Raw genomic sequence first — 13,067 nt, forward strand, 5'->3', positions numbered from 1 at the left:
TCACTCTCTTTAACGGACTTATCCTTCCTGTGAGGCAGGGCAGCTTTACCATCCCCCTTTCACAGATGGGGAAACAGGCAGGGAGCAGACTCAGGGCCACTTCCTGTGGCCACAGCCACACAGGAAGTCTACAGCAGAGATGGGAATTGAACCCGGGTCTCACTCATAAGCCACTGCCTAACACTGGCCCCCCCCGTCCCCTCTAGGATGCACAGAGATGACACCACCCCAGGGTAGGCTGTGACAACTCTTTATACAAGGATCCCTCACTCAGCACTGAAATGCAGCCACCTCTGGGGCAGGACCGTTGTTTATACAGGGATCCTTTGAAGTCAAGAGAGTCACTCCGGATTTACACCAGACCGACAGAATGTGGGCCAATACCTCCGCAGCACCAGGACCATCTACGGCTCTGTACGAAATTCGATTTCCCTTTATAAACGGGAATTCATTTGAGTGAGAGAGACCCAAAAGCCAACACAAGCCTACCTCCAAGATGCTAAAATTTAATAGTCAAGTGATACTTAATACACTGCAATAACTAATCCAAAGTAAACACCAAGCTGGGGTGGGGGGGAGACTGCGTAAGGTGCCAGTATTCGGTTTTCAGCCCCAATGCACCTAACGGCGACGTTTGTCGGAAAGTCTTGGGCCTGGTATTAATTAGCGAGATGGGTCTCTGAGGGAAACTGAATCTTAGCTGGGGAAACAAATTAGAAAGGAAATGCAATTCTATCTTGCGGTGCTCTCCTTGAGCCCTGGATTTCAGTTAGTTTAGCTCGGTGGGGAAATAACGAAACATGCGGTCAGCGTGAAATGACTCAAAGAAGCCCCAGCTCACCCGGGATAGGTGGCTCCAGAGTCAAACTCCCCTGAATCTCAACGCTCAGACCCCCGCCCCAAGCCGCAAACTTGGGGTGACCCTAGCTCCCAGCCGTCTTTAGATCAGAGACGGCTCTCGCCCCTCGTCGGGGAAGACTGTCCAGGCAGTGGCGAGTTCAAATCCACTCCAATGAACGGCCCTCGCCAGCCACGGCCAGGCTCCATCATTCCGTCTTGTTTCCGGCGTCGCTTTCCTTCTCGGGCGATGACCCTGGCTTCGCTGGGGGAGTGGAGGGGCTTGCCGTGGCCCCAGCCGGGGGAAGACAGGGGCTTGCCCCGGCCTCGCCGGCCTGCCCCGATTTGGCATCGATGGCAGAGTGTTCCTTCTTCACCAGCGCCTCCAGCTCGTTCTGCACAAAACCACAGGGCAGTGGGGCTGGTGAGCAAGGGGCAGAGCGGGGAGAAGTTGGCTGCCCTGGGAAGGGGGCTAAAGCAAAGATCTCTGATCACCTTTGCCTTGAGAGAGGCGCTTTCCTCCTCCAGGATCTCAGCTCGCTCTGCCGTACCATGCGTACGGAGACCCCTCACCGGCGCGGAGATGCAGCCACCTCTGGGGTAGGGCGTGGCAGCTGTTTGTACAGGGATCCTTCATTCAGCACTGGCATGCAGCCAGCTCTGGGGCAGGGCAGCTGTTTACACAGGGGTCCCTCCTCCAACGTGGAGGTGGAGCAGAGCAGGGCAGCTGTTTGTATAGGGATCGCATACTCCCCCTATGAAATGCAGCCACCTCTGGGGAGGGGCAGGGCAACTGTGTGTCTGTGAATCGCTCACCCAGCGCTGAAACACAGCGTCTTCTGGGGCGCAACGTGGCAAGTTCTGACGCAGGCCCAGAGCAAAGGCAGCTCCACGCGAATGGGGTCACCAGAGCTCGGCTTCTGGCCAGGACACCCGAGCTTGACACCCTGGACTCTTAAGAAGAACTTGCATGGGACTTTGGGATGGTGCGTAGATGCAGGGAGGCAGGAATACACGGGAGAGGAGTAAATACCTTCCATCCCAGCAGCTCGGCCAGTGCTGTGCAGCCTTGGTCACACTCCCCGAGCCATGCCACATCCCTGGGGCAGGGAGGGAGAGCCCCGCAGGGGAAGAAGGCAACAAGCAGGTGTTAATGCAACTGCTTTGTGATCAGGGAGAATCTCACTCCACCCCCAGATGACCTGCCCTGGAGGCGGAAGAGCCCAGTGCCCGTCTCTAGCACCTATCAGCTACGGATCTGAAAGGGCTCTCTCAGAATCTGCAATTTCCCACCTTGTGAAGGATTGCTGGCCCTGTTTTACAGAGGGGAAACTGAGGCACGTAGAGGTTTGGCGACTTGCTCAAGATCTCAGCAACTCAGTGGCAAAGCCAGGGCAGGAAGCCAAAAGGTGTAGCTCTCACCATACCCGGTTCTAAACTCTAGCCCCTCCTTCCCCCCCGCCCCCGCCACCGAACCAGGGACAGAATCCAGGAGTCCTGTCTCCCAGCCCCCCTGCTCTAACCACTAGACCCCACTCCCCACCCAGAGCTGGGAAGAAAACCCAGGAGTCCTGGCCCCCCATCCCCTGCTCTAAACATTAGTCCATTTCCTGTCCCTCCATCCCAGGAGCCGGGCAGACCCAGCCTGCCCCCCAGCAACGGAATGGGTCATCCCTGACCGTCACCCCTCTCTCAGGGTGGGCCGTGCGCTGGCCCCTCGTCCCCAGGGAACTTGCCTGTAGGCCTTTTCTGAGTCGAAGTCCATGCCGGTGCTGAGGCCCATAAGGGACATGAAGGGATCGCTCTGCAGACAAGACAGACCGCCAGTGAGGACAAACAGGCTCCCAGGCGGCTGCGGGGAAGGGGGGGCAAGGGGGTGGGGGGCTCCTGGGGGCCATCGGGAGATCATACGAGCCCCCTGGAGAAACCCTAAATCATGTCCCACCCCACTCCACTCCTGGGGCTTGCTAGGTGGACGCCCAAGATTTTGGGGCATGGGTGGGGGAAAAAAAGGCGGGGGGGGAATCACAACTGCCTCCTCCTCACCCCCAACAGTGCTAATTTCACCCCCTTCCCCTGGCAGGATGCAGCCAAGCATGGCAGGCCGGCATCGTCCCGGCTGGCGCGGGAGCCTGCCAGTCAGTACCGCTCGAGCAGTCCATCCCCACAGCTCCCAGGCACCGAGAAAGGCCTCACCTGCCCCGTCTTCTCCTTGTTAATCAGCAGCCTTGGGGTGTTTGTGGGCACCCTGCATCAGACAAGGAGAGGGGAGGTCAGGAGGCGGCAACCCACAGCCAGGGGCCTTGCAGGCGGCCCCGGAGCACCACCCACCTGCTGACGAGGGAGGCGAAGGGCTGCACCTGCAGTGACGTGCCCATGATGATGAGCAGATCCACCTTCTGGAAATCCTGCAGGGAGCACACGGTGGGGGGCAGGGGGTTAGTGCCGTCACCGTGGGGCTGGTAATCCCCCCCGCCCCGCCACTACTGCCCCGATGATCGGACCTATGGGCCCCCCCGGTGTGTCCCCCTCGTGTCAGACCAATGGGCCCACCCAGCCCTGTATTCCCCCCCCTTCCCCCCCCGCAAATTAGACCAAGGGGCCCATCCAGCCCCATATATCTGCCCCGTCCCCAATCAGACCAACTGACCAACCCAGGATCCCGCCCTGCCACCGTCCCAGCTCAGAGCAACAGGCCCATCTATCCTGGTATCCCGCCTGCATCGAAGACAGGTACCCGCTGCTTCAGGACATGTGGGTGGGGCAGGTGTTTATTCGGAAGCCGACGCTGGGAGCGCGTCTGGCTGGGGCACTTACCGACTGCATGAGTGTGAAGAAGCGGGGGGGCAGGCTCTCCCCAAAGAACACAATATCTAGGGAAAAGAGAAGCTGTCACACTCAACACCTTGGCCATGCCCTTCCCTGGGCAGCAGCTCCCCGAAGGGCCGAGGAGAAGCCAAGGCGCCGGCAGCCTCCCGGGGCCAGATCCTCAGCTAGGGTGGGTCAGCGACACTCCAGTGAAGTCAGGGGCGCTCCGGTTGATTTACACCAGTCAGGGGTCTGGCCCCACTGATTCCCATGGAGCAACATCAGCTCACGCCAGTTGGGGATGTGGCCCCACAGACTTCAGACACCCCTTAGAAACCTCCCAGCTCCTCTCATAGCTCTTTGGGGCAAGGACCATGTGTTTGCTCTGTGCTTGTACAGCCCCTGACGAGTCCACGGCCTAGGACCCCAAGGCGTTATCATAATACAGCTAATAGCAACAAAAATGTACAGCGCCTAGCACAGAGGAGCTGCAGGCATGGACCGAGGACCCCAGGTGGGACCCCTACACAAATAATTAAAATACCATCCCTGGGGAATTGATCCCGAGAGCAGGCGATTACTCTAGCGTCCTTAGCCAAAACTGGCTTTCCCCTCACTGTACTGTGGGAGGTTTTCAACAGCGGCTGCCCTCCGTTCCAGGGGTGGCTGCATTTCAGCCACGCTCTGCACCTATGTTTGTAAATCACTTTTGGAAAAAAGGGCCCCGGAAACATACAAGACTCAGGGGAATTTCATTCCACCTCCCTAAAAATCACTTTCCTCTCCTTGCCCTCCCACCACCACCATTTCAATTGGATACAGGATTCTTCACTTCCTGTCCTCAACCGTTGATGCCCGCTGTTAAACAGTTGTTGCGCTCTGCCCTAGAGATGGCTGCATTTTCAGAGGTGGAGACCGAATGCTCCTCACTGCTTTTCAGGGGAGCCGTGAGGCTTAATTCAGATTTGCTAAACCCTCCGAGCTCTCTGGAGCCGAAGGAAGATCAGAAGAGAAGAGCGTTGTTATTACCAGTTTCTGCTAAGCTGCTCTTCCAGACTACACTGCTGAAGGAGAGACATACACAAAGACAGACGTGAGGAGAGATCCATGCTCCAATTCTTAGGATACGTCTACACTCAAAGCGTTACAGTGGTGCAGCTACACCATTTCAGTGTGGACACAACTTACGCTGATGGGAGGAGTTCTCCCATTGGCGCAGGTAATCCACCTCCCTGAGAAGTGGTAGCTAAATCAACGGAAGAATTCTTCCGTCATCCCAGCGCTGTCTACACCAGGGGTTAGGTCAGTATAGCTATGTTGCTCAGGGGTGTGGATTTTTCACGCCCCTGAGAGAGGAAGCTAGACCAATGTACTTTCCTAGGGTAAACCAGGTTAGATTCATCCCCCATGAACGAATCACCAGCGGGTGAGAACTAGACACTCACCTGGCTTCACCAGACTCTGACATTGGTCGCACTTTGGGGTGACAGTCGAGAAAATCTTTTCTGAAAGAGGGAAAAGGAATGAAAGTCGGAGGCCGGATTCTCAGCTCAGCTTTGGAGGAGTCGGGAACAGACTGCTCTGATGGGAACCAATTGCAAGTTATGAACATTAGCAATTCTAACGGATTTTGGAAAAGATCTAAAAGCTTTGAGCAGATTCCTAACACTCAAGAGATCAGGAAACTAGCCAACGTGACAGCAGATCACACCACATCCGGACCTTCCTCTGCAGCTTTGGGCCACCGTCAGAGATGGAATACAAGCTAGACGGGCCTCTGGTCTGATCCAGGCAGGCAATTCCTGAGGTCCCAACTTTGTGCAGAGACCCAAGGGAACACAAATGACAGCCTCGTCCTCTTGAGCGCGAAGCAGACCTAGAGATCGCTAACCTCAAACTCCCAAGCTCTGCCTCGCCATCGAGTGTGCAGGAGTCTGTCAAAGAGATCGGCTACCACCCTGGCGAGTCCCAAGGTTTTTGCTCCCCAACATTAACCAGAGCTCCTAGCTCAGGCGCAAGCCTGTGCGTGACAGACTCTCCCCCAGCCTCTCACCTCGCATGGGCCGCCCATTCGCTGGGGAAGAACCCGGCAGGAGTCTTTGCTTCGCTCCTGTCACATCCTCAGGCTGATTTGTCTCCCCATGTCCCTTCTCTTACTGGCGGGGTGGGAGCACCCGGAACAGATGGGGATTAACCGGGCCTCATGGATTATGTGCCCATCTCGATTGGTGACGGACCGGGGCCCCACGGGGACTCTGAATGGTGTGGCCATTGATGGAGGTAGCTAAGGCGAGCCGAGGGAAGAGGTACCTTTCATCCAGTCCAGGGTGTACTGCTTCTTGCAGGAGGAGCCGAGACAATGAGAGGTGAAGAAGGTGCCGTGGGCTTCCACCAGATCTTCCTGGTCCAGGCCGGCCACCCGCTCCAACGTGTCAATGTTCTGCAAGGTACAGACATGCCCACCTGCCCCTTGTAACGCCCCAGGGCTGGGTAAGGGCCGAGACCCAGGTAGCGAAACTGAGCAGGCCTGAACTGCCCCCAGGCTGAGCTGATGCCCCTGAATGCCCCACGTAGATCACCCTCTGCCCCAAATCACAGTGTGGCTGGCCCTTTGAAGGGGGCGGGGCCCAACCTCACCTGGGACTGATCAGCTGGAGAGCAGGAAGTCAGCAAGTAGCTCAGCTGGGCTGGAGAGTAGCAGGAAGGCTCCTGGAGCGTGGGGAGGGGTGTCCCTTGGTCGGGAGGCAGGGCGTTGCTGGAATGAAGAGGGGCCATGCTCCCTCCCTTGGGCTGGGAGCCCCAGCCTGTTAAGTGTATTAAGCCCACCCCCATGCCCCCCACCACACCTCGCTGGCCCTTCCAGGGGTCACCCACCTGCGTGTAACAGCGCAGCAGCAAACCCTTCTCCTTCAGCAGCCGGATGAAATAGTGGCACATGGTGGGCTGGAACGGAGCAGGGGAACGTTTGAGGATTCCCTTGTAGGTCAAAAGCAGCTGTCCCTGCCTTTTATTTACACCAGCTGATCCCCAGCTTGCGAGGGGAGGAGGAAATCTCCCCCCCATACCCCAGTTTAGGACTGCCAGGGAAGGTTCATTAAGGGGGGGTTCTACACCTTACAGCGGGGCAGCGGTTGGAGGCCGGACATCTTCAGACTGGCCAGTTGGTGTGACCCAATGGGGAAAGAGAGAGGGGATACCAGACCAGCTGGGTCCATCTGTCTGATGGCTATGCCAGGCTAGGATCCGTGGATCTAAGTGGGGAGGGATAGCTCAGTGGTTTGAGCATTGGCCTGCTAAACCCAGGGTTGTGAGTTCAATCCTTGAGGGGGCCATTTAGGGATCTGGGGTAAAAACTGGGGATTGGTCCTGCTTTGAGCAGGGGGTTGGACTAGATGACCTCCTGAGGTCCCTTCCAACCCTGATATTCTATGATCTGGTCCAACGCAACCCAGGGGCGGGTAGCACTGTGATCTGGAGTGAGGTGCGTGTCTGGCTGTGCACGGATACCAAGACAACTGGGCCTTTTCGTCTGATCCACGATAGCATCACATCTATTCCCCAATACCCTGCCATCCCAGTGCCAAGATCGGAGAGCCCAGGAGTCCCGGCTCCCAGGCCCCTGCTCTAGCCACCAGACCCCTTCCCTTTTCTGGAACAAGGAATAAACCCAGGAGCTCTGGCGCTCAGTCTCTGGGTCACAGCACTACACAACGCCTCTGTATTAAGATGCTGTAGAAAGCGAAGAGCATCCGACAGCTCAGGCTGGATGTACCTTAAACTGGCCTGGATATAGCTCCCTGGCAAGGGCAAAGAACGGCTCCGGGTGTTGCTGTGTGGAGGGAAACAGACAAACGTTTTGGGGGCGGGGTTAAGTTTGGTTTACCGATTAAGAACAAATCCTGTATGTCCCCCAAGATGATGCCTCACTGATCGGTCCCCCCAGTTTTGGGGTTTGGCAAACTGGTCTCAGGATCAGGCCCTCAAGCGGGGGTGGGGGAGTTCTTTGGCCACCCCCAATTCTCCCTGTGCCCCAGGATTTGAACTCCATGCCCGCCTCTGTGCAAAACAAGCACAGCTCCCCATCACTGGCACTCCGGACGCCCCCATCCTCGCGTTACGGCCCGGTGCTGAGCTCCCATCGGCTCTAGCGGGGGGCTACTGGTGTTCGGCCCTCCCTCCTCGGCTGCCTGGGTCTTAGAGAGACAGGGGTTTGGTTTGGCCAGTCGGCTAGAGACGGGAGGCAGCAGGTGCGAGTTTGTATCCCTGAGATCTTCAGGAGTTTGAACTGGGACAGTTTCCCCTAACGAGACTAAAAACACGAGCAGTTTAGGGAGTCCCAGTCGTGTTTTTAACCTCAATCCGTCCTCGCTCAGGGATCAAACAAGAATACGACGCGTCTGCAAGTGCTGACAATGGAGGGGAATTCTTTAGGACGTGGGTGGGTGGGCGTGCGTGTGAGACGCATCAAAGAGACTGTTCAGGTGGCCCACCGGGCAATGATCAATCATTATGGAAGGAGATCTCCAAGGTAGGAGGAATCCTGGGTGCTACCTTGAAGTAGTTGATTTCGAAGATGGCTTCAGGGTACGGAAGGTTGTAGCTCTGCAGATTGGCATAGAGCCCCGTGCCGGGCGACCGGAAGTCCGGGATCCCGGCAGCTGAGGGACACAAGGGGAGCTTGTTAGAAAACCCACCCAAATGCCAAGCGGTGTCGGTCAACGGGATGAGATGGAGAAGGGATGCCTCAATGCGGGGGGGGAGGGGGGGAGCCCTCTAGCCAGGGGCTCGTCACCTCCTTGTCCCTCAGCCTAGTAGGGGAGCAGTTTTCTAGTAACACTCATTTTCTGGGGTGCCACCAGCATAGATTAGATCAGCAGTGGACACAGCTATTAGGTTCTAGGGATTCCAGATTCTTCACCAGGACATGGGAACAGCCAAAGTCCCCCAACTCCCCACAGAATCCATCCCAGGATTTACAGGGAGCCCACTCCAGGTGCAGACAGGCCTTCTGCGAGTCTGACCAGTGCTAGGTGGATGCCCACCTGGCATAGGCACATCATAAAGCTCCTGGCCACACACCTCAGTGCTGGGTCTTAGTGCCCAGGAGCCAGGTGCTTTGGTTATGAAACTCGGCCGATGTGCAAGTCTGGATGTGCAATAGAACCACGGCCCAACAGGGGGCGCTGTGATGCCAGAGGTGCTGTCTTTCAGACAAGACTTAAATGAAAGTCCTGAACGTTCCTGATCGTTCAAGGTCCCACAGCACCTTTCCCTCCCTTCTGCCCAGTAACACCCTGGCATTAGACACAGCGTTCCGGTCAAGTTCCAGCCAGCCCCATTCCATCCTGCCTCCCTACCACCCTCCTGCAGTTTCAATCAGATACAGGGTTCATCTTCGCTTCCTCTCCTAACTGCTGGGCAGCTGTCACGCTCCACTCCAACTCGGTGCTAGATGCGTGATCCCTGCATAAACAGCTACTGTGCCCCAAACCCAGAACTGGCTGGGTCTCGGCACTGGAGGAGGGACCAGTACGAACAGCTGCCAACCTCAAGCATCATCTGCATTGCCGTGGAAGGGTGAGCGATCCCTGTACAAACAGCTGCCACGTTCCACCCCAGAGATGGCTGTATTTCAGCAGTGGCTTGTAGACAGCTTTGGGATGGAAAGTGCTATAGAAACACTGGGCAGAACCGAGTCGTATCAGAACCCCTCCGTTTATTGCTATGCGCTGGTTTCTTTTCAACGTGATTGATCTACCGCCACCGTGCCCGCTGCTGTACTCACAGGTCGAGATCCCAGCGCCCACTATGCAGACGATGTTCCTGCCTGCAAGGTAACAGAGGGAGGTGTCAAACCTGACTCTGGAAAGCTACCAGGAAAACAGCCCCACGCTCTCGGCGCCTGGGGGGGGCCGGCGTCGGCAGACATCATGGCAGCCACGTGGCCCAATTTGCAAACCAGCAGGCTCTCTTCAGAGCTAGTCCGTCTAAGAACTAGATCAAAACCGGGGTGCTTCCCGCACTCTTGACCTCTGCTGGGCCAGGTCCTGATCTGCAGTTACAAGCAGGCCCCTCTATGCTGCTCCGGAGAGGGACAGCCCTCTAAGAGCGTCCCTAGGGACCTCCCCAGCTAGCATGGAGCTCACATCAAGGCCCCGCTCCCAGCATGGGGGACCAGCCCGGCCAGAGCACACTGCATTATGGCAATTCTCTGCTTCACAGGGGCCATGGGAAGCAGAGACTCAGCAGAGCAGCCCTGAGGCAGCTCTAACTTATGCTAGGACCAGAATACGAGCAGTGCAAGGGAGGTTTAAAGACACCTCCACCAATCCTGTCCCAAGTGCCGAGAGGGAGTAACTGCGAATCAGGCCCACAGAGGCTTGATCTCTCCCAGCAGCATGGAAGGAGAACCGATACACGTAGGAATGTGTAAGTCAGACTTGTCCCGCAGCTTGTAAATTACACCAACATGGAGTCCTTGCCACATCCATGGTCGGCTCCATGCCTCCCCCTCTGGCCCTCGGTCTCTCCCAGGCAGTTACCCGCAAGCACCTTCCCCTTCCCGTTTGGGGGATCAGAACGAGGGTTGGCTCCCTGGCTTGGTCTCAGGGAAGCTTCCTCCCAAGAAGGGAGAGTCAGCTTACACTTCTCGCTCTGCATGAAGCGGCTCACTCCATCCAGCGTCAGCTCATCCAGCACCTTCTCCGGCTTCTCGCTGCCCAGGCCCAGCGTCCGGGACAGGAGGTTTCGCAGGAAATCCACTGAAAGGGAGAGAACAAACAACGTTAGCCGCTGTGGACCCCTAGGAGCCAGGACTCCTGGGTTCTGTTCCCAGCTCTGGGAAGAGAGTAGGGGACTAGTGGCAAAAGCAGCAGGGGGCTGGAAGCCAGAACTCCTGGGTTCTATCACTGGCTTTGGGTGGGGAGTGGGGTTCAGTGGTTAGAGCAGGGGGCTGGGAGACAGGACTCCTGGATTCTGTTCCCAACTGTAGGCGAGGAGCAGGGTCTAGTGGGTTAGAACAGGGGGCTGGGAGTCAGGACTCCTGGGTTCTGTTCCCAGCTCTGGAAAGGGAATGGGGGCTAGTGGTTAGTGCAGGAGGCGCCGGGGGCCAGGACTCCTGGGTTCTAATCCCAGCTCCTCCACGGATTTGCTGAGCAGCCTTAGGCAAGGTAGTCCCCCTCCCTGAGCCTCAGTTTCCCCCTCAGGAACCTATTTATTCCCATTTCCCAATCTCACAGAGGGGGATTATTGTGAAGATTAGTTGATGTTTGGAAAGCGCCTTGAAGATGCTACTTAAGAGGGGAAGGAGGGCTCCGTGGTTAGGGTTCAAGTCATAGCTCTGCAACTGACTCCTTGTGCAATGCTGGACAAGTCACCCAGGCCTGGCGCACGCTGCAAAGTTCTCCCCACATAGGTCTGTGGGCTAGGAATGTTCACGCCCACTAGGTGACCCAGCTGTGCCAGCAGAACCCACAGCGCCAATGCGGCGAAGCCAGCAGAAGAGCACGCCTGTCAGTTTAGTTACCGTCTTCTCTGGCGGTGGTGTCGCCGGACTGGCAGGCTCCAAGCCTCAGTTTCCCCACCTGTACACTGGGGATAATGGCGCTGCCCTGCCTCCCAGGGAGTTATGAGGACAGATATGTTAGAAATCACGAGGCGTTTAGGGGCCCGACAAGCACAATCGACACTGATTATTCAATCCCGATTCCTACCAGGTTTTGCCTCGAAGCCTGGACAGAAAAAGATGGCCTAAGTGCATTCACCCAACGCACTCCCGAGAGGAAGGAAGAGCCATAGATTAATAGACCCAGCTGGCTCTCGCAGGCTCTCTCTAGCTGGCTACGCCCAGTCCATCCCCTCGGTATGACAAAAGAAAGCCCAGGCAGCTTGGCCTTCCCACGCGCCCCATCCCGCCCCCTGGAATAATGCACAAGCAACTTACTTTCAGACTCTCCAGAGGCACCACCGTTTTCGGAGTCAGAATCAGAGTCCTGAAGAACAAAATATAAAAAGATCTGTCGGTGAAGTAAACCAGTGTGAACACAGAACTGTCTTCTATGTTTAGTGGCTACTGTGAGAAGCATCTCAGCCTGGGGTAGAATCGTCTGGGGAATTGGAGAGTCAGGACTCCTGGGTTCTAGCCCCAGCTGTGGGAGGGAAGAGGGGTCTAAATGACTGGAGTAGGAGCTTGGGGGATCAGGACACCTGGGTTCTATTCCCAGCTTTGGGAGAGGAGTGGGGCCGAGCAAGTTAGAGCAGGGAGATGGGGCGGGGTCAGGACTCCAGGGTTCTATTCCTGGCTCCAAGAGGGAGCGTGCTTTGGTGGTTCATCACCAGAGAAGGGTTTGGAGATCAGGACCAAACTCCGTCTCTCTAAGGACTTTCACGCCAGACACCGAAGGGACAATTTGCACAACTGTTGGGTGAGACTCTCACCGTGGTCCAGTGTCACCGCTGCAGGATATGAAAGCCACACGGGGCTGAGCCCTGGGGAATAGAGTGCAGGGAATGAGTGCAATTGGGGGACAGGGAGGGAAAGGGTTAGCTAGGACCTGATGGGGTTTCCCCCTGTCCCTTGGTTGCAATGGGTTAGCTCAGAACAACTACATGCCCCGCTCCGAGCTTGCTGGGCCTCGCCACAAAGGGGAACCCTGGCTTCTTACCTAAAAGGGCTTCCACACACCGCACCCCCCAATACTCACAGGAGAGTCCAAGCCCCTCTCTGCCTCACTTCCTCCGGCACCAGCCGCTGTGACACAGAAAGGAAAAAATCCAAGTTGCTATCCGAAGCCTGGGTGGAAAGGGGACCCCGCTGGGTCAGCGGGCACGGGGGGATGGACACTGGTGACTTGGGGGGCAGGGGGACACTGGTGACTTGGGGGGCAGGGGGAAGGAGCCCCCCAGGAAAGGGGGGACCCCAGTGACTCAGGGGGGACAGGAGGGGAAGGGGGGGTGCCTGCGACGAGGGGGAGTCATCCCGGGCAGGGGGGGCGGGTGGGACCGTGGGGCACAAGGGGAGGAGCCCCAGACGGAAGGGGGGGACCCCGGGTGACTCAGGGGTGCGGAGGGGAGGCCCGTAACTCGGGAGGAGGTGCGGGGGAGAGAAACCCCAGGATGGGGGGACCCCAGTGACGCGGGAGGCGGTGTCCCCGCTTCCTACCGTCCCGCTTGGCCATAGATCCCGGCGCGGGGCTGCCCGGCTCCGCCAGCGGCTCGGGAACGGGTCCGCCCGCCGCGACAGAACAACAATTCCCAGGGGGCCCCGCGCGCCCCGCCCCCTTTTCCCAGGGGGCCCCGCGCCCAGGACGACAACTCCCAGTGTGCCCCGCGCCCCGCCCCCTTTTCCCAGCGTGCCCCGCGCCATAGGACTACAGCTCCTCGCGTGCCCCGCCCCTTTTCCCAGCGCGTCCCGCGGCCCAGGA

The 13,067-nt window shown here is 57.6% G+C and overlaps 1 protein-coding gene across 1 annotated transcript; it reads right to left on the reverse strand.

Moving 5' to 3' along the window:
- Positions 1 to 490: 490 nt before the first annotated feature.
- SIRT2 (sirtuin 2) lies at positions 491 to 13,009 on the reverse strand. The gene is given in 17 exon segments (XM_077840358.1): positions 491 to 1,232; positions 1,871 to 1,937; positions 2,574 to 2,641; positions 3,034 to 3,085; positions 3,169 to 3,245; positions 3,655 to 3,710; positions 5,091 to 5,150; positions 5,956 to 6,085; positions 6,520 to 6,588; positions 7,418 to 7,474; positions 8,197 to 8,303; positions 9,431 to 9,472; positions 10,290 to 10,406; positions 11,588 to 11,636; positions 12,348 to 12,394; positions 12,806 to 12,919; positions 12,922 to 13,009. Coding segments are annotated over 17 exon segments (1,386 nt in total). The 3' UTR covers positions 491 to 1,046.
- Between the last annotated feature and the right edge of the window lie 58 nt (positions 13,010 to 13,067).

Source organism: Eretmochelys imbricata, chromosome 23, assembly GCF_965152235.1.
Source record: "Eretmochelys imbricata isolate rEreImb1 chromosome 23, rEreImb1.hap1, whole genome shotgun sequence".
Classification (NCBI taxonomy): Eukaryota; Metazoa; Chordata; order Testudines; family Cheloniidae; genus Eretmochelys; species Eretmochelys imbricata.